Genomic DNA, 19,719 nt, shown 5'->3' with positions numbered 1-19,719 from the left:
GCGAGAAAGAAGAGGGGAACTTGCCAACTCAAGAAGGGGCCTAAAAAGCCAGAGAGGAAACCCATCACTCCACACTGGGTCTTACTCGTCCAATCAGTCATAAGGCGAAAGCGCAACGACAGTTTGATATCACACTTACTTTGACATTTGGGCTTTGCATGTTATTTCTCGTCGTCCCACGGAAGTGCCTCCATCAATGCTGCTGGGCTGATAGTGAACTATGAAAGTCTTTCTACGATTGAAAGATAGGACCTTCTGACACATCACTCTGTATACAGAGAGCATCCTCCCCCCCCCCCTCCTTTCATTCTTTCTTTTAGTATGCAAGACTTGATCTGTTTGAAGAGCCCCAATCCCGACTTCTCAAGTCTTTATATACACGAAGAGCTTTCGTGAACAAAGGGGCAAATACAGAAAGGGGAATGCTAATACGTCTTAGACTCAAAGTCCACCAATTTTTAAACAGGACAAGCACTCTTGTGTAATACTGGCCAACTGCCACAGCACATCTCCAGTAAAACCACTTTATATTGCTGCCTATACAGATCTATGCAATATGTCCCCCCCCCAAAAAAAAAAAATAAAATAAAAAAAAAATAAATAAATAAATAAATATATAAATAAATTATTAAAAATATATATTAGATTGTATATGGTCAGTTTTACAGTAAAGGGTGTAACTTTGATGTGGCAAGGGTCAAAAATTAAAGTTGTGTTTCCATTTTTATCTTTGCCGTTATTTTATATAGGAATGTCTATATTTCCAATATTTTGTCATTCCAGAGCTTAATTCTTAGGCTAAATATGAAAAATGAAGTGACTATTATGGAATTTTAGATAAATTTAGGTAAAAACAACAAGAATGTTTTGATCACCCACAGCAACCAAATGAAGATAAATGGTGGAGGTAATGCAACTCTTCATTCGCTGTGAACATATATTTAAAATATCAAAACACTTTTCCCCCAACAGATATTCGCTCTTGCAATTATTTGGATGTGAACTTCAAATTCCAAGGTAAAAATGGTACCTGACAAACTATTTTTAAGTTAAAAGAATGTTCCAGAAACAAGAGCCACTCTAAACATAGCCCTAAATTATCTCTTGGTAACAAACATTTATCAACCCAAATCCCAAAGAAATTTGATTATTTTTGACAAAGTTGAAATTTTCAGACTTGTGAGTTTCGGAGGCTTCAGTTAACAAACTAGTGTGTTTCGGAGGCTTCAAAACTGGTAACACAAAGTTCTAGTCCTGTATTCACTTAAAATAATAAAACTACAGTAAGCAACTATCACTACATGCTAGAATAAGAACAAGGCATCAATAAAATGTGAATGACAGTATACAGATGTACATTTTATGGCAGTGCATAATGTTTACCCTTCATACAAATTGTACTTATTATTATAAGGAAATTGGCTTCCACAAAAGTGAATAACAAACTGTGTACACTTTGAGCAATGCTCAGTTCGAATTTATGACATTACATGAGGCAATATGATTCTAAAGGAAACTGCAACAGTAGCAATAAAAGTACACTGATTAGGAACATCTTTTTTTTTTTGCGGCTTAAAGTTAGCAGCAACGCATGTTTTGGAGGCTTCATCATGACTGTTAATATGCAAAAATGGTCCATTTTAAGGTGATATGAAGTACTTTAATGCAGCTGATTGTTTCCAAATAACTAACAATGTTGTAACATGTAAAATAGTATTTATTTGTATGCAGAAAAAAGACTTTCCAACATATATGTTAAGAGACAAAGAAAAATATTTTAAATCTTTATGCTCAGTTGTATACATACAACTGTACACTGTATTTGCATATCCATGACTTTGGCAATGCACAACATGATTAGGCTACACACATGTACAGCTGTATGCATTTGTCAAACTTTTCATCATAATGCAGTAAGAATTACTTTCAATGATTTAGAACTGTAGCTATAGACTTAATGCAAAGATTATGTTTGCTTGCTTTATAAGTGCAGTTTGTGGGATGTATATTGACATAAACCACCCATCATAATTGTTTTATATACATGTGAAATCAATTTCAACTGTTGATGAGAAAGGGATAGAAAATAGACTATGTGATGGCATGACGGTTAGATTACAACATAGCATTGTAAAATATAGAAAGGGGAAAAAAGGCTTATAAACATTCTTTTGCATATGACCATGCCTGATACCCCCTACTATAGCTATCAAATGCAGTGATCATGGTCATAGAACAGCAATCTTAAACACCGATCAGCCATTCCATGTAAGGGTCATCATCAAACTGTCATCATCAAAATGGAGTTGGAATAATCAATATATTGGTGATATTATCATGGAGCTCAATAGAAATTGAAATGGTCAAGATCCCATTCATCTTTTTGAATCGCCTGTTGAAAAGATATATGTACATACCCTACCCATGACTGTGTACGAAATTTGAATCAAAAAAAAAAAATGTTGACCAAATGTATAGTTCCCTATAATATATGATAGTTAGAATTTTACTTTCTTTTTCTGTGGTATGCAAGTCACCCCTGTTTCATATCATTTTATTTTTCTTTTTTTTTTTAATTCTTCAAAGGCTTCTTTTTTTTATAGTTATTTTATAAAATTCCAGTTAGTGTGACTCCTGTGACAGCTAGGAGGCCTGTTTTTGAAGGTACGCATTGAGAAATTGCTAACAGAACTTTTACTGTTTCTAAAAATGACAACCTTTTTAGCAAAAAATTAAAAAGCAGCAAATGTGTTTAAAAATATCGAAGTTTTTTAGAAACCCACAAGTTTGTTTTAAATAGTATATAAACCCACAGACTACAGTTTTAACCCTTTGAATTTCAAAATAGTTAGGGGCTTGTAACCTTTTCCAGAAAAGCCAGGACTAAACAGATTATAAAGATTTCAATCATTTCAATATTGTTCTTCATGAACATAACTTCTCCAGTCACCCACCCATGTAAACTACATGTATCCCATGGCAACAGGCTATTTATAAGTAGAGGTCTATATGTCATTTATAAACAATCCTATCCCAACCATTACTGTCCATTTACTGCACTGAGAACTACATCCGCAAGCATGTCATAGTCTCACACATGTATGCGAAGAGATGTTTCGTAACACAAGTTACATTTTGTTTAATCAAAAATAGTCAAGTGGTCACTGCCAGCATGATAAAGTATGGAAAATAGGGTATAGTATCAAGATTGTGTTGCACCTTACATGCATCAGATCTGACATACAGATTGATATGAAAACCTGTCTGAATGAAGTAATCAAATGTCAAAATTCCAAAACAGTACCCTGTGATCCAAGTCACACCACAGAAATGATAATCTGCAAGATGTTAGCTTTTTTTCAAATCCAATCACAAATGTATTGATTAATTATTTTCCTCCAAATAAGTATTGGAAATGAAAGCCAAAGAACTTGTTAAGAAATGGAAAGCTGAAAAAGTCAAGATTTTAGTATGGCAAAAACAAATGCCATGTGAGTAACAATGGAATGGATTTGTCAATGGGTTATAAATGGACATGTAAAAGATTGTGTTTCGAAACTATTACACTCAGATGATAGTGAGTCGAAAGTGTAAAAATCCAAAAAGTATTTTCCACCATTTGCTCTGGATCATGCATAAAAGATACAACCTTAAATTCAAAAGTAATATATTTCTTAGTTAAGTGTATGCTTCCCTCTTGAATAACCATCTATTATTCAAAGTCCTTGAATCTTCAGGACAGGAATAGTGTTCAATTCTTTAAAAAAAAAGTGTATTTAACACTAAATAATCAAGTAATTGTTTGGTCTTCATTATCAAAGTCTAACCAGTCAAAAGAGTGATACAAATATGGTCACAACACTTCAACTTCTCTTAAGAGTAAAAATGAGTTATCCAACTTAAAGGACAAGTTCACCTTCATAAACATAAGGATTGAGAGAATGTAGCAATATTAGTAGAACACATCATTGAAAGTTTGAGGAAAATCGGACAATCCGTTCAAAAGTTATGAATTTTTGAAGTTTTTGTGCAGTAACCGCTGGATGAGAAGACTACTGCCAGAGTGTGAAAAACTTAGATGTCACATGCGTACAACAATATAAGGAAAATATAAAGAGAATTTCACAAAATTTCATCTTATGAAAAAAGTACACATTCCCCCGACTCGTTACCGACAAATGTTATGGGTAATATTATTCCCCCTGCCTTTAGAAAGAGGCAAGTCAAGTGCTCTTATATTACGCGAAAAAAGTGAAAATATGTTGAATTTTCTTTATATTTTCTTTATACTGTTGTACGCATATGACTCACAAGCTGTAGTAGTCTCCTCATCCAGCGGTTCCAACACAAAAATTTTAAAAATTCATAACTTTTGCATCGATTGTCCAATTTTCCTCAAACTTTCACTGATGTGTTCTACTAATATTGTTGCATTCTCTCAATCCTTATGTTTATGAAGGTGAACTTGTCCTTTAAGAACATTGATGTATCCACAACTACTTGCTTTGTTGCACTACTGTTGCATGATGTGGGCATGCACGCAAGCTGGAAGTCACTTTCATTACTCACAATATCTAGCCTGTTTCATTGTTTCAAAAGGAAACCTACAAAATAAATGCTTTTCATACATTTAAACAACTATCTACACCTTGCTTGAGGAATCATTAAGTCTCATTCAGTCCAAGCAGTTATTTGATAGACTTAGAATTACAAAATTGTAATCAAAACATTCCATTTACATGCTGTTAACATAAAATGAAGCCTCCGAAACATCTGGAAAATTAATTTGGTATGCCTTATGTTTTTATGAAAATCATGTATGTTATGTAGAAAGTGATGGGTAAATTGTGTCTTTTTTGGTTGATATACACTGTTTAAACATATTTGTAGGGCAACATCCTCATCTGCTAATATTTTATTGCTGAATGAAAAGGTGAGTTATGTGTGACACGTCTGCACTGTTTAAGAAAAATAGGTAAATCATATAGTAAATCTATATTGGTGAGTAAACAAAGCAGCCAGAAAACTGAATGTGATTAAATATCTTTAGATATGTCATAAGCGATCATTGGGTGGGTGAACAATAATCTAATTTGATTTTGTCAAGAGAAAATCACAAAAATGCAGTGTTAACATCCTTTTGAAGCCTCCGAAACCACTTTTTCTCTATAAAGTGTATTAGCTCAAAAAATTATTGCAGTATCATAATGTTTTTATTATTTTTGTTGTCTGTCTATGTCTGTTGATGATTTCATGGCATAATTTGGGGCAGACACTCAAAGAATTTATAAGAAATGTCAAATTAGATGTTTTTGCTGTTTCGGAGGCTTCAATGCATCTCGGAGGCTTCACGTGTTAACGGAAAATTTGTATTGTCTCCTATTTTCAGAGAGTTTGGCGGATCTTAACTATTTTTGGTCTATTAGGTTAGGGCCCCATATCCTACATTTTGACATATAGATTAGGTCGCTTCTCTTATCTATATTCATATTATTTGACTAAACACTTTGTTTCGGAGGCTTCAAAACTGCTAACGGAAATTTCACTTGATGGAATAAAATTATCATAAAATTTCAAATAGCCCTAGAATCAAGTAAACTTTGATGTAAGTCGAAAGTTTAGCTGTACCTTACTATTTTCAGCATAAAAGAAAGTAACCAAAACACATCCACTGTTCATTACTGTCCATCAAAGTTTGTAAACAATTGTTAACGGAAAATGAAGCCTCCGAAACCTCAAATTTGAAGTCATAGTATTCTAAAATAAAGGGCCAGATACAAACCAAACTAATTTGGTCATTTCAATTGACCATACAACTATGCTTTTAACATAAAAAATTAGATCTCTGCAGTTGCTGTAGAAAATTATTAACATTTCAAAAATGTTATATAAATTTCAATGCAACAAAATAGTCATTTTTAGGGTACATATGTGACTGTCAAAACAAAACGCATCAATACCTGGACCTGATTATGCTACCCAAGGTGGCTACTCATAAGGTGACTCACATGGGAAAAAATCTTTGAGATCTGTAAATCTATGTGTTCAGGGTGGGCCAAAAGGCTAAAAATTGAAAGTTACACCCTTTACCGTAAAACTGACCATATTAATCATACAAAATACACATACAAGCTGTACAAATAAATAAATAAATATTAGCAAGTTGATGATGTCATACCCTCTCAATTTTTCATGTATGTTATATGAAATTTGGATTTTTTTTTCTTTTATTTAGTTTAGCTAATACATTACAAGTAAAAGCATGTTCTCATACACTTTGTACCAAGATATATCGGAGTTAACATTTGTTTTTTGTTTTTTTAATTTTGGGTGGTTTTAAGACAAGTTTTCTACACAGAACTCTGAAATGTGATATTTTTGTCATTTCTGCATATGAAATGAACTTAAGAAATTGTGAGAGCATGACATCATCAACATGCTAATTTGAATATTCACAGGGACTGGTCAAGAAATGTTTTTCCAAAAAAACATGTGAAATTTCAAAATGTCACATCTTCCTTGTTACATGTATGTCTCTTAAATTTGATTTTCATCATTTTCGTATCATTCTGTAGGGAACATTTTTCTCTTTCTTTTGAAGTTTATTTATTTTAGGAGCGGATTTCCTCTTTAATCTGTTGACCAGGGGTCCATTTCATGAAGTCATCACATGATAGTCATCACAGACAGAATTTATTAAATCTCAGAATGGCCAAAGTCACTCACTTAGTAACCATACAAGAGACTTTCAGAGAGAAGTAAAATCCATTTGGGTAATTCCATAAAATAGGGACCCACTTTGTGACATGCCTATTTTGCCAATAAAATCAGAAAATCAGATTTTTGTTCAACATAACTTTAAAAAACATTCATATTGAGTAAGTCCCTTGAAAACTGACTGAAAATTAACATTCTGAATTGAAATTGAAGGAAGTCAGCATATCAAATTGCAGTGTATGGGGAAAAACTGGTTCACCATGTAAAGGGGACACCATTGGTGTCCTTACACGGTGAACCATCTTACCACATATTTCAAACTAGTTCCATGTTTGTTTCAATAGACGTGATTATTTTGAAGTAAGAAATTAACTACTAGTATACTATTGAAAAAATTACACAACCCCTATTTTTTGCCAGGAGAAAGATTCTTCCATGTTTCTTGTGTATAAGGGGGACACCAAATATCATTTTTGCTTTTTTTTTTTCAAATTAATAGTGTGGTCAATTTTTGATACCTGTTACAAAGAAACCACAGCTACATTGTAAAATATGCCAATGAGGAGCAATTATTGTTGTGATAAGACACAAAAAATTAGCTATCACTGTGCCCCGATGTAATATTTAGAGGGACACCAAAGCCATGTGTGTGAAAATCATAATTTGGTCTTTTTTTTTCAAATTTATTTATTTTACCCCAATTTTCTCTTGAAATCTTTTAAATTATGTGATTGCTACCAAAATAACAACAAACAGTTCAACACTGGTCCGTAATATGGATTTCACACTCATAAATTATAGGTTTCTCGTGTAAGCAGTTATGGGGACACCAAAACTTACACATGAAACTTCTTTCTTGAGATTTACGTGCGCAAATGTGTATCAATTGATGCATGAATTATATCTATAGTGTTTGCTCGTCTTTTATCATTTTTGACCCCTTAAAAGCGAGTTTAATCCACAAACAAGCTGTAAATCTGTCTAACTGGTGTTACAGTAAAATGTCACACAATTTTGCCCAAAAACATTGTGATTTTGCACTTTTTGTCAAAATTCATGTGGAACTTTGAAGAAGCAATTTCTATCTTACTATGAAAAGGAAGATACTTACCTGAATACAATTGTAAGAGTATTCAGAAGTAAAATTGATTTAGGGTATGTAATTTTTAAGCAATGACAATATGAAGCAAATAGAAGGGGCATTTAAAGGGATCGTACAATTTTGGTTGAGACCTAATTTCAGGTTTCTAAAATTTTTTTGTGAGATAATGAGTAGCCTCTTATGAAATATGAAAGAGCATGTAATTCTATGAGGAATTCAACGTTTATTTGATGAAAATTGATTTTGAAATGGCTGAGATACCCAAAAAAGAGCGACTCTAATAAAGTGTGGGACCCACACTTTATTGTGATCGTTTTGTTTTACTTTGTTTTCGGATGATTCAGTCATTCCAAACCCGATTTTCATCAAATAAACTTTGAATTCCTCTTAAAATGGTATGCTCTGTACTATTTCATACATGTTTTCTTTGTATCTCGCAAAAAGTTAAAAGCCCAATTCTCATGTCCACCAATACTGTACTATCCCTTTAACTAGTGGGACCCTTTTTAATGGAATTACCCATTTCACAGTTCCTCATAAAGACTTTCATGAAGTGGGCCCCAACTCTCTTTTGTATCATGACTGTGGTATTTTTGGAAGTAAAATTGGGCAAGTCATGTTTCATTGTAAATCTGTCAGGGTATGACTGTATATATAACATGAATGGTGCGAGGCTGCTCCTTTTACAAGGAGAAGATTACAATTGTACCTAAAGATCCGCATAAATTCAATTTAAAAGTACAAACAGAACTGTAAAATATTATAGTAAAAGTTTCAGGTAACTAAAACTTTACAATCCCTTCAAAAGTTGTGACAAATGAAGTTTTGCAGTGTGGCATCTCTGAATAATATAAAGGAAATTGCCAGGGGAAGTACAATGTATCCCTCTAAAAGAGTAAAGCACTGTTTATCATTCAAAGCAACAGTTGAAAATAATTACAAACCTTGTACCATTGAAGAAGACGAAGAAGAAGAAGTTCAAGAAGAAAAGGAAATTACAAATAAGCCTACAATGCAGTCTATATTATGACCATATGAATGCCAGAATATATTTTGACATCATTGTTGATGGCATTGTAATGGTATCCTCAAGACAACTGTTTTGCCAAAAAACACACTCCAATACCCCTTCTTTCTGCTACAGGCAAAAGTGAAGGGCATCTCAATCGGCGGCACAGGATGAGTTGCTGCTCTACTGGCTTGTTGGAACTTCTCATTAATTTTGGCAAATTTCCTGCCATCTCCACCTCTCTCTCCCCCTCTCTCTCCTCTTTCTACATATCATGTACAGAACTTTGTATAGCTCTCTCACTCTTCATGCTGAGAGTCTTGTGAATAAAATCCAAGGTCCCTGTGGCTGACTGTGGTTTGTGAACATAAATCCCTAGATGACTATTATAACACTGTGCATGTACACCTCATAATATCCATGTAGGACACTGCTTGGTCTTGCATGTTGTAACTCATTCCTCAAGGGAACCTAGTACACCAGTATACATACAGTTTGTACATGTGAACCAGGTTCCCAAAACTAGAAACACAATCAGTGTCTGCATTCTGGGACATAAATTTAGATTTTGTTAGTATCATACAGAGTTGAAAATTATTTCCATCAACAGATTTCAGCTAATACTGCCATCAACTTTTGTGCTTTTTCTGCCTCATAATTGTGGGTACTTTTGGCATTTCTAAATCTAATTTACCTTTTCCAACGAACATGTGTACCTGCATGCTTGTTTTGCTGCAAAACTTTGCTTGAAGATGTATAAAGCAACAGTATAAGTTGAATGACACTCCATCATTTAACAAATAATCACCCCCTCCCCCCCCCCAAAAAAAAGATAAACGATCTTGCTATTACTGCTATACAGTGTGTGTAAACACACACAAAAAAATGCAGCTGTCAGTCAATATTCAAAACCTCACTATCACTTAATTCTCCTCTCACTGTTGATACAGCGATTGGACATCAGCAATGCACAAAAATGTATTTATGCTCATTAATCATCAGAGTGTGTACACTTAAAGGACAAGTTCACCTTCATAAACATAAGGATTGAGAGAATGTAGCAATATTAGTAGAACACATCATTGAAAGTTTGAGGAAAATCAGACAATCCGTTCAAAAGTTATGAATTTTTGAAGTTTTTGTGCAGTACCCGCTGGATGAGAAGACTACTGCAGTGTATGAATAAGTTAGATGTCACATGCGTACAACAATATAAGGAAAATATAAAGAGAATTTCACAAAATTCCATTTTTTGAAAAAAGTACACATTCCCCTGACTCGTTACCGACAAATGTTATGGGTAATATTATTCCCCCTGCCTTTAGAAAGAGGCAAGTCAAGTGCACTTTTATTATGCAAAAAAAGTGAAAATATGTTGAATTTTCTTTTACATTTTCTTTATACTGTTGTACGCATATGACTCACAAGCTGTAGTAGTCTCCTCATCCAGCGGTTCCAACACAAAAATTTAAAAAATTCATAACTTTTGCATCAATTGTGCAATTTTCCTCAAACTTTCACTGATGTGTTCTACTAATATTGTTGCATTTTCTCAATCCTTTATGTTTATGAAGGTGAACTTGTCCTTTAATTCACAGCGAAGAAGTCTACACTGTAAATAGTCTCATTTGATAATGAATTCGGATTCTACAGAGTATGTACATGAACTCTTTACAAGAAAGGTTATTCATGACAACTGTGCAGCTTCCTAGAGCCTTGTCTGACTTAATTACAAATTGTAGCAACATCATATTTTGGCACCATGCCCTCTAGTGGCTTGAGACAAGAAAATGTTACTGCTCTAAAAGCAGGTGGAGCAAAAATATGGGCTAGGTTGTCGGGATAAAGCATGCACACATTTTGAACTTGCACTCATTTGCTAAGTAGCAAATGAGTGCAAGTTCAGAATACATGTGTGCATGCTTTTATACTGATCTTGAAGATACAATGCATTGAGATAAAACAGGGCTGCCAACACTGGAAACTAGTTGAGAGTGAGACTCCCATATGCCAATGCTATAATTTAGGAGTCAAAATGAGTGAGATCAATAGAAACGCATGCGAATGAAATAAAGTTTTAGAGTGAGAAAGGACCAAAATGCGTGAGTCTCACGCTCAATGCGTGAGAGTTGGCAGCCCTGGATAAAATGTCCAAAACTGAATAAAACTCAACAAATTGAGACAGTATACAAATGGCTATATTTGACGCAAAGATCAACGTTTGTATTAAAATGAAGGAGGCACAAAAAGCAGATAAAGAAAAGGACAAATCAATTTTGTTTGGAATTCCTCAAATTCTATATCACTGAATACACAAACAGTAGATCTTAAAAAAGGCTCAGATGGTACAACAGTGGAACAGTGTCTCCCTCAATATTGTAGTTTCCTTGAGAACTGTTCAAAATACTGCAAGCATGCTAAAGTTGGTCATGAATTACCCCTGGGTGGACCGCAAAGATGACCCCACGGGCCTTGAAGTTGAACGCAACAACCTCCACGACACATGATTGAGACATCGTCCCCCTTCACAGCGTCCGCATCACAGATGGTCCCGACAACGCCGCCGCAGGAGGCTCAAGAGAGGTTGATGTACTGTGTGATAGGGACTGCTGCCACTGCTGGCTCGACGACACGACTTGCAAGTCTCGGCGGCTTTACTCTATCCCTCCCACTCCCCCTCACAGCAACTCAGTGCTAGAGTGCTTGTATCTCAGTTAAGGGTGGCCAGATGCCACTGGAAGAAGCTTGACAACCCCAAGTGCAGCCTCAGTGACACGGGGTTAATCCGTCTGGAAATTCCGAGTCACGCCGCTTTTCCAGATATATCACAGAAAAATGTGCATCCATGGCAAAATAGGATCAGCAAATGAGCATCACCTTTTTCTGACAAAACAAGTCACAATTAAATTTGAAAAAAAAAAAAAAATTGAAATTGGGTTTTTCTTCGACAAAGGAAAAAAACAAACAAGATGCAGGAGACTTTGCTGCTTGCACTTTTCCTTCGAGTTCAGTGACTTCGCGAGATTTCATCCCAGTCTTTACTTTATCTTCTCTAGATCCCCGAGACTCACAAGGGCAGGTGTCCCAAAATATTCCTTTTTCTCCCAAAATGGCATCCACTTTGACTTTGTTAGTCTAATGATACAGGCATCATTTCTGGTTGTCCGGGATCAAATGACAAAGAGCAATAACCATTGCACAGATCAATGCAAGACTTCTATGCATATTTTAAAACAGTACTGCATTTGTCTTGCAACCAAAGAGCAGAGGTGGTTTTAAACTGGCATACTGTACAATTAACACCACCTGGACAATTGACTAGGGTGTACTAGCGTGACCTCCACTCCTGGACTATGGTACAAAATTGTAGGATCTGACGTCGTAGGAAGACCAGGCTAGAATGGTAGACTAGGCTGACTGATCACAGCCAATGCAGCATTGCAGCTGGCAGTTTGCTCTCAAATTTTGGCAGACCACTAGGACACACACACACACACACACACGGTCATGTACATGGGCACCAAAGAAGAACTCTGTGCATATCATGTGCGTGCCCATAGCGTTTACCCCTAACTACTCTTGACTCTAGCACGAGGGGGCAGTGTTGGCATAAGAGTTCATCAACTCAGTTAATATCCCCTCCCCCCTCCCCCCCTTCTCTGATCTCTCTCTTCTCTCTGCTAAAAAATCTTGTCACCACACTTATCAGCCTCCTAGCCAATCCAGCGGTGGGCGACAAGAGCTAACCAGGCCTCCCCGGTCCCCAAGGAACGCAAGGGGTTGGCTGGAGGAAATCCTAGCACTCCCCTACAGTGATTCGAATTTCCACCTCCCGGCAAAGCTGAAGGGAACAGGTGTCTATGCGGCTCCGCGCATACATGCTAATTCAGACTGCAGAGGGACGGCTAGGATGGATCGGGATGGCTACAGTGGATGTACTCAAGGGGGGGGGGGGGGGGGGGGGGGGGATGGGAGGGGAGGGAAGGGGGAAGTGTGCCATTAGTCTTAGCTCCAGACTCTTTGAATAAAGCTGACCGGGGGGGAGGGTAAAACAAATATGAAGGGGAAAATTAGATTTGTTCTCATATCCATCTCTTCCTGAGACATGTATTTTCTATAGGCTATGTTACTTTATTGTACTACCCATACTATGAATATCAATACGACTATTCTCAATTCTGAACGTATGAAAACAAATAAAAATGTATTCGATCTAACATTCTAAAATATGTTCTAAAATTTCATCTACACAATCTGCATAGATCTTCCAAAAAATAAATAAATGAATACTTGCAAATAAATAAATAAGGTTTGAATATTGGCACTCAAATTCCTTTACCAATTAGTGCAAATATGATAGAATGTAAAGATTGGTGCAAATGGTTTTTATCAGAACCAATGCACTGCAGAATATTGCTTTTTAGAGTGGGACTCTATTCCCCTAATCTTTTATGTGACTGCATTTTCTTGAGCTCTCATGTATTTGTAATTGCTCATTTCTTGTTGTTGATGTTTTTTATAGGGGTGGGGAAGGGGTTTAATACCCCCCCCCCCAAAAAAAAAAAAAAAATCAATAAAAATCAATAAATAAATAAATAAAATAAAAAAATGTAACCTGCAAAACACCTTCAAGCAAACAAGATAAAAAGTGACCTTCTGGAAAGTTAAAACTGAAAAGGCTGATGTTGATGTTGAGCTGCATTTTTATTCATTCATTTACTGTTAAACTAATCCATTTCTTTATTTATTTATTCATTACAAATTTATTTAGTTTCCTTCTTTCTTTCTTTCTTTCTTTTTTTATCATTTATTTATTCATTCATTCATTCATTCATTCATTCATTTTGTATTAACTTTTTTTTTTAAACCAAACACTTCTCTAATATTTTGAACCAGAAGTGACATTCACCCTTTACATTTTAAGCGTATGTGACAGATTGGTAACTGCTTCAAACTAGTCACAAATTTGAAACTATTTTACTACAACTTTCCTGGCCTTACAAGGATGTGTGAAAACTCAATAGACTAGAGGATTAATGCAGAGGAAACAGTGAATATATGACACAGATAAAATATCATACGTGAAATAAGGGGAAGAACTATCAGAGAGAGTCATTTCATAATCATGGGACTAGGAAAGCTATTTCATATAAAATACAAAGATTGTATGAACTACAAGTGTACATGTATAGCTCACTTGGACAGCCTGAATGTTTTTCCTTTAACGCTGATTCAAAATATTGTGCAAAAAAAAAAATGATATACAAAAGACAGAAGTATAGAAAGACATCAGAATGAGTTTGTTAATTTAACTTTTTAATATTACCCTCAATGTGTGTGATAGTCCTTGCAAAGTGTGTTTTAAAAACAACCTATAATCACTCTATTTACAACTTCTGGACATAGCACACTCTTGGAGAAATTCTAAGACTACTTGAGACAAATTATGCGATGCCAGCAACAATGTTTTATAGTACTGTAGCCAAAAGGACAGGCAAGGAATCAGGGGTCACATCAATAAAGTGCATGCACAGTGATACAGGCAAGTGAGCAAGAGAGGGCGCCACAGCGCAATCTAAATCATATCCTGGTAAGTCTGCGCATCCCTACAGGTACAAGTATTCAAGCTTATGGTAAGCAATGGGGAAAAAACAAAAACAATGACAACCAAAACAAAACCAAAACACTGATTGAACTATAAAGTTACACAAGCACTGTGGAAAATGTAAAGATATCATGCAATGCATACACCTGTATCTCCTGTTGTTTCAAGATCTTGCTACTTCAGCTAATTCCCATAATTCTTTTGAGATCACTTTTAACACACTGCCAGCTTTTGCTAAATGTATCAGAATTGAGGTACAAACTGTCCATCCAGCCCCCTCCCCCCCCCCCCCAAAAAAAAAAGAAAGAAATAATTCAATGAGCTTTTATTTGACTTGACTTTTATTGCAGATGGGGAAAAAAGAAAAACAAACAAAGTACAACCAAAAACAAAACAAAAAACATTTTTGTCCATGAACTTACTGTTACAATGCATGCGCATAACAGTAAGTCCACGGACAAAAAATGTTTACTAAAATACAAGTTGTAATATGTGCAGTACAAAGCTAAAATTTGTATAATGGGGAACATAAAAAAAAAAGATTAATGCTTGGTTTTGATAGCTGAGAGACATAACCACTTTAGATCTCTTCACTGTAGTATGAGTAGCCTATCAAAATGGAGATCCTTCCTGTACAAAATGTTCTGCATTACTAGGGCAACGAAAATTTTCATATTTTACGTAAAGAAATGACAGGTAAATGTACACATACGTGTGTACAGCTGTAGGCAGTGTGTAGAATACGAGGCTAACAAATGAGTGTTGGAACTCCAAAGTCATCCAAATTCTTCTGAAATGCAACGGAACTCCTGCTCACCTTCAAGAATGACCGAATTGTGGTCGCCACAAAAAAAAAAAAAAAAAACCTGACTAATTGAGCAACACCACCATCGTAAATCAATTCCTGCTAACAAGACTCAGATGTGGCCGGATGGCGAAACAAGATATAGTAGATCAGCACTGGCCCTGATATCTCACTGACCACGGGCAATTAGGCGCCTCGTCTGGAGGAAATGGATGGATCGAGAGAGGCGCGCTGGCAAGTCAGAAGAATTGCTCGGGGGATGGATTTCCCGTCCATTTCCGCGGGGATTAATGGCCGGTCAGACGGAATCGAAGTTTAGGCAGCCCAGATCCCTGATTTCTTCTGATTTCAAACTCAGAGGAAATACACATGCTTGAAACAGAAGAGTTTTGTCTCACACCGGTGTACACATAATCTCATGTGTTATAGTGGGAAAGAGGACTGGCCCTTCAAACTCTTGTTACATATTGTACTACATGTACAAAGCTGTATGTATGATAATCAGATAACACACATGACCTCACAATCAAACCATGAAAATGTACCGTAGTTTCATTGCACACCCTAATGATTTCTTTTATCATGTCTGTAAACTCAAAGGCACCCATGCATTCTTTAGCTTGTTTCTCTGAATAGCCCAACAGGTTTTGCCTGCTAATTGCAGCTTTTAAGAAATCAAAATTGATGGTACTGTGTACTGATGTGCACCTACAGGGTACAGTACATTAATTTTAGAGTTTCGACCTCATGCAGGCCAAGTATACAAATAGTATTAAGGTACAATCTACGTACATATACAGTGTACTCTATGCAGTTGGGTATATCTTTCTCTTCATTCTTCTTCTTCTTCTTCTTCTTCTTCTTCTTCTTCTTCTTCTTTAATACAAAGGTGTCAATGCAAACTGGTATGCTGTGTAAATATTTTACTCAGGTTTCAAGGTTGACATCATCCAAGTGTATTACAAAGTTGGCATGCACTTTGAGGAGTAAAAATGTGGCAATACACAATATGTTATGTGCAATGTACATCTGTAATCATGTATAAATGTAGTGAATTACATGAAATTAAAGATTCATCTATTATGAAAAGTTATGAATTTAGGACTTCATGTTATTATGAAATAATGCTATACTTTTAAAAGAAAGGCAATATCCCATTATCTTTATCATGCTTTGTGATGGGAAGAATTCACGACCCAATAGAAACAAAAACAATTTCATCTATTATCATACATGTGTATTCCCAGTACACTACACGTGTACAGTATTCTCCCATTATACACTCCGTAGGTGAAAAGCCAAAGGCATCACTTCATGGATGCTTCACATAAAGAAAGGGCTTTCATTGACTTGAGCAAGATACGAAGAGTCGATGCTCCCATGCAATATCTTCCAGAGACAGATTATGAAAACTTGACGCAAATTTAAGCAATCAAAAATATGGCTTTGTCATGTCATAATACAGAATTGATAATGAGAATCACACATGAGATAGCAGTCTCCACTGCCCATGCATGCATCTGTTGCTACACCCATTTTTGTACATGTATTGTAAAATTGAAGCAGTCACAAAAATGTTCAGTATTTTATGTTTTGTTTGCTTTCTCTGGTATTTATTTTTCTCTCTCTCGTTTCTTTTTTGTTTGCAATTTTGTCACACGCTCTAACGTTCTACACTGTACATTGTAATGTTTGTCATCAATTGAATACAAATTATGCACATTAATGTCTGAGAAAACACTGTAAACTTTGTTTGGTTGTTTGCATGTTTGTTTAGTGTCCATCTGTTTTTCATGTGCACCGTAAAATTAGTTATGTCTGTCATGTATTTGAAATCTTAGAGCAACTGCAATGTACAAGAAACAGGCAACTGAAATCTTGTAACATACACTGTAACATCGAGCTAATGTAGTTTTGGAGCAACTGAAATGAACCCCTGTTTTTCTTTTCGTTCAATATCTTTCAAAGAAACACAGTCTGAACCATTGATGCAGTTTGTGGATTACAGTAAGAAAGAGAAACCAATTCTGATATTAGAGGTGCGAGTGTTCTAAAAGATGTCTATGAAAAAAAAAAAGGAAACTATTTGTTGAGGCGAGTCTCACCCTCACTTGTGCTGAATTGTTGCTGCTGGGGTAGCTGAGATGTGGATCCTCTTGGAGCAGCGAGGAAGGGCGGGGATGGAGCACATTCTGGTCTACTGACGCCACCGGGTGATTGGTCACGCCGCCGTCGCGCCGCCTCTTGAACATAGAGCACCCAGCGCAGCAGCTCATGAACACATGGGGGCACTGTTGATCTGTGCTGCTTTCAGCACAGTTATGTGTGGGCTAAGAGAGGTGGGTTAAACCAGCTGATATCACGAGGGAAGGACCATTTGTTGTGACCTATAAAAAACAAGGATGTAACATTTTTTTTTTTAAACTAATACTCATTTTGTGTAACATACATGTACAGTACAGTGTAGGGTCTGAGCCAAGAACGGTGTTCACTCCAAGGACTAAATCTTCCTATTGACACATATTTCATGGTGTATTCTTTTTATATCATAATATGAAATGTGAGAATCTGCAGTTTTCAGAAAAGTACTGGTACATGCTGTATCCCTTGTATATAATGTTTATTGTTTTTTGTTTCATGTTTATAATGCTTAAGACATGTAGACTACAATACATATATTCTTCTCTTGGTCGAATGAATAATGATAATAATCATCATCATCATCATCATCATCATCATAATAATAATAACAACATAGGACCACCCTGTGATGGATTTTGAAATTGGAAAGATGTGCTTAGTGACATTTTAAAGTTAGTTACATACATGTATAAGCAAGGTAAAACTTAAGTTCTTAGAAAATTCAAACAAAATTTTAATTAGCAAACTGTAGGCCTACTCTAGGAAACTGGAGTATACAACACAATAAGTTCTACATATCATAATATGAAGATAAAAACACAGCTTGAATAAATTTCACCTTTAAAAATAACAATGGTGGTTTAACAAGCAAATTATAAGGACTTTTGAAAAATGTATAGTCTGCAAAGCATGGAAGTTAAAAAGGTTTGCTTAGTGAGCATTAAACAAAATAAATATATTTGCTGGAAATACACCCCCCCCCCCCCCTGCCCATCATAGTTTCCCATTTTATAATTCAAGAGGAAAGGTCCAAATTACAATCTCTAAAATATCGGCTTATGATTGTATGAAAGCAATCTGTCATTATACAGTTACAGCCACAGGGTTGCAGACAGGACACACAACTTAATTTAAACATTGCCTGTACAATAAAGATTTGAACTTACAGATCGAGATCAATCTGCACCCTACCTTATGCAGGAAAAAAAAAGGAATGAATGAATGAAAAATACACTCCTCGTCCTTGGCTTAAAAAAAGATAACAATAATATTAATAATAATAATTTTTAATAAAATTCACTAGACTCAAAGGTTAGAGTTCTACCGGTACGTTGAGAATAAAGTTCCACAAAATTGAATTTCCTTTTGCACTGTGCAATTAATTGTGACACCCCTAAAACTCGATATGGCCAAATACAAGTTTTGCAAGGTGTCGACACAGAGCAGTAGCACTTTTTAATACCAGTAGGGCCTAGGCCTAACTGTTGCAGTGTTAGATCTAACTGAGTAACGTAACCCGTGTTACTGTTAGGACATAGTTGTAGTACAAGTGTAGTAGCAGGTGCCTAGCAGTTCGTGATGGACTGGCACAGTGGCAGGCACTGCCACTGACCACTGTAGAAATCTACTGAATATGCTGAAGTATAAGTAACAACGGTCCCGTTTGGTGTCGGCGCAATATTGCAGATGCTTCGTGCGGAAGTATGTTAGCGCACGAACCCCACCATTCCTAAGTGACAAGTCCTTTGGTTTTTAGTGAATTCTATTTTTATAGGCCATTGGCATTGCGGTTTCGGTTAAAGTACACGGGTATGACAATGAGAATACAACACATACACAGCCCTATCGTTCATACTGTTGTGTAGGCTTACTACCATGCTACACCATGTATCACTACACGTACACTACGTGGAAGAATCTGTAATAGGATCTTGGAGTTAGGAATCAACTGTTCGGATTGCTAACATCAACAACTCATAAACTTTGGCGCTCTGAATTCTGTGAAGTATCTGGACATAGAGAATGCGAAAGTTAATTAAAACAATGGTAACTTACAGCGGTATTCGGAATGGTGTACGCACAGAAGTTCGAAGAACTTTTTAAGGCAGGTGGAGTGTGTTTTGCTGTGTGATATATTTACGCGGCCTAAATCGATAGAGGGCAGCATGCAGATCCTATCAGAGCCGCATACACGGGTGAAATACCCCATAGGGACGTGTGTTAAACTAATTCAAAATTTAAAAAAAAAAAATCTCTAAAATAGCTGGGAGAAATGAGGTGTTTCATCTTCACTAACCTGGATAAGTGAGCTGTACACTGTCATCCATCAAATTTCCAAG

At 35.9% G+C, this 19,719-nt stretch overlaps 1 protein-coding gene across 1 annotated transcript in view; it reads right to left on the bottom strand.

Moving 5' to 3' along the window:
- The window catches only part of LOC139736822 (integrin beta-1-binding protein 1-like), a 40,438-nt gene extending 20,926 nt beyond the window's left edge, over nt 1-19,512 (bottom strand). Inside the window, exons 1-2 of the mRNA XM_071647484.1 lie at nt 19,436-19,512; nt 17,344-17,625 (exon numbers count right to left, since the gene is read on the bottom strand). Coding sequence (XP_071503585.1) covers nt 17,344-17,514 — 171 coding nt within the window. The 5' untranslated portion in view covers nt 17,515-17,625; nt 19,436-19,512. The remainder of the gene's footprint in view (nt 1-17,343; nt 17,626-19,435) is intronic.
- Nucleotides 19,513-19,719: the final 207 nt, after the last annotated feature.

The sequence above is a fragment of the Diadema antillarum genome, unplaced genomic scaffold (assembly GCF_040938485.1).
Source record: "Diadema antillarum isolate AM-2024a unplaced genomic scaffold, OU_Dant_1.0 seq00000663_RagTag, whole genome shotgun sequence".
Taxonomy (NCBI): Eukaryota; Metazoa; Echinodermata; class Echinoidea; order Diadematoida; family Diadematidae; genus Diadema; species Diadema antillarum.
This window is presented reverse-complemented; position numbering and strand designations above follow the sequence as displayed.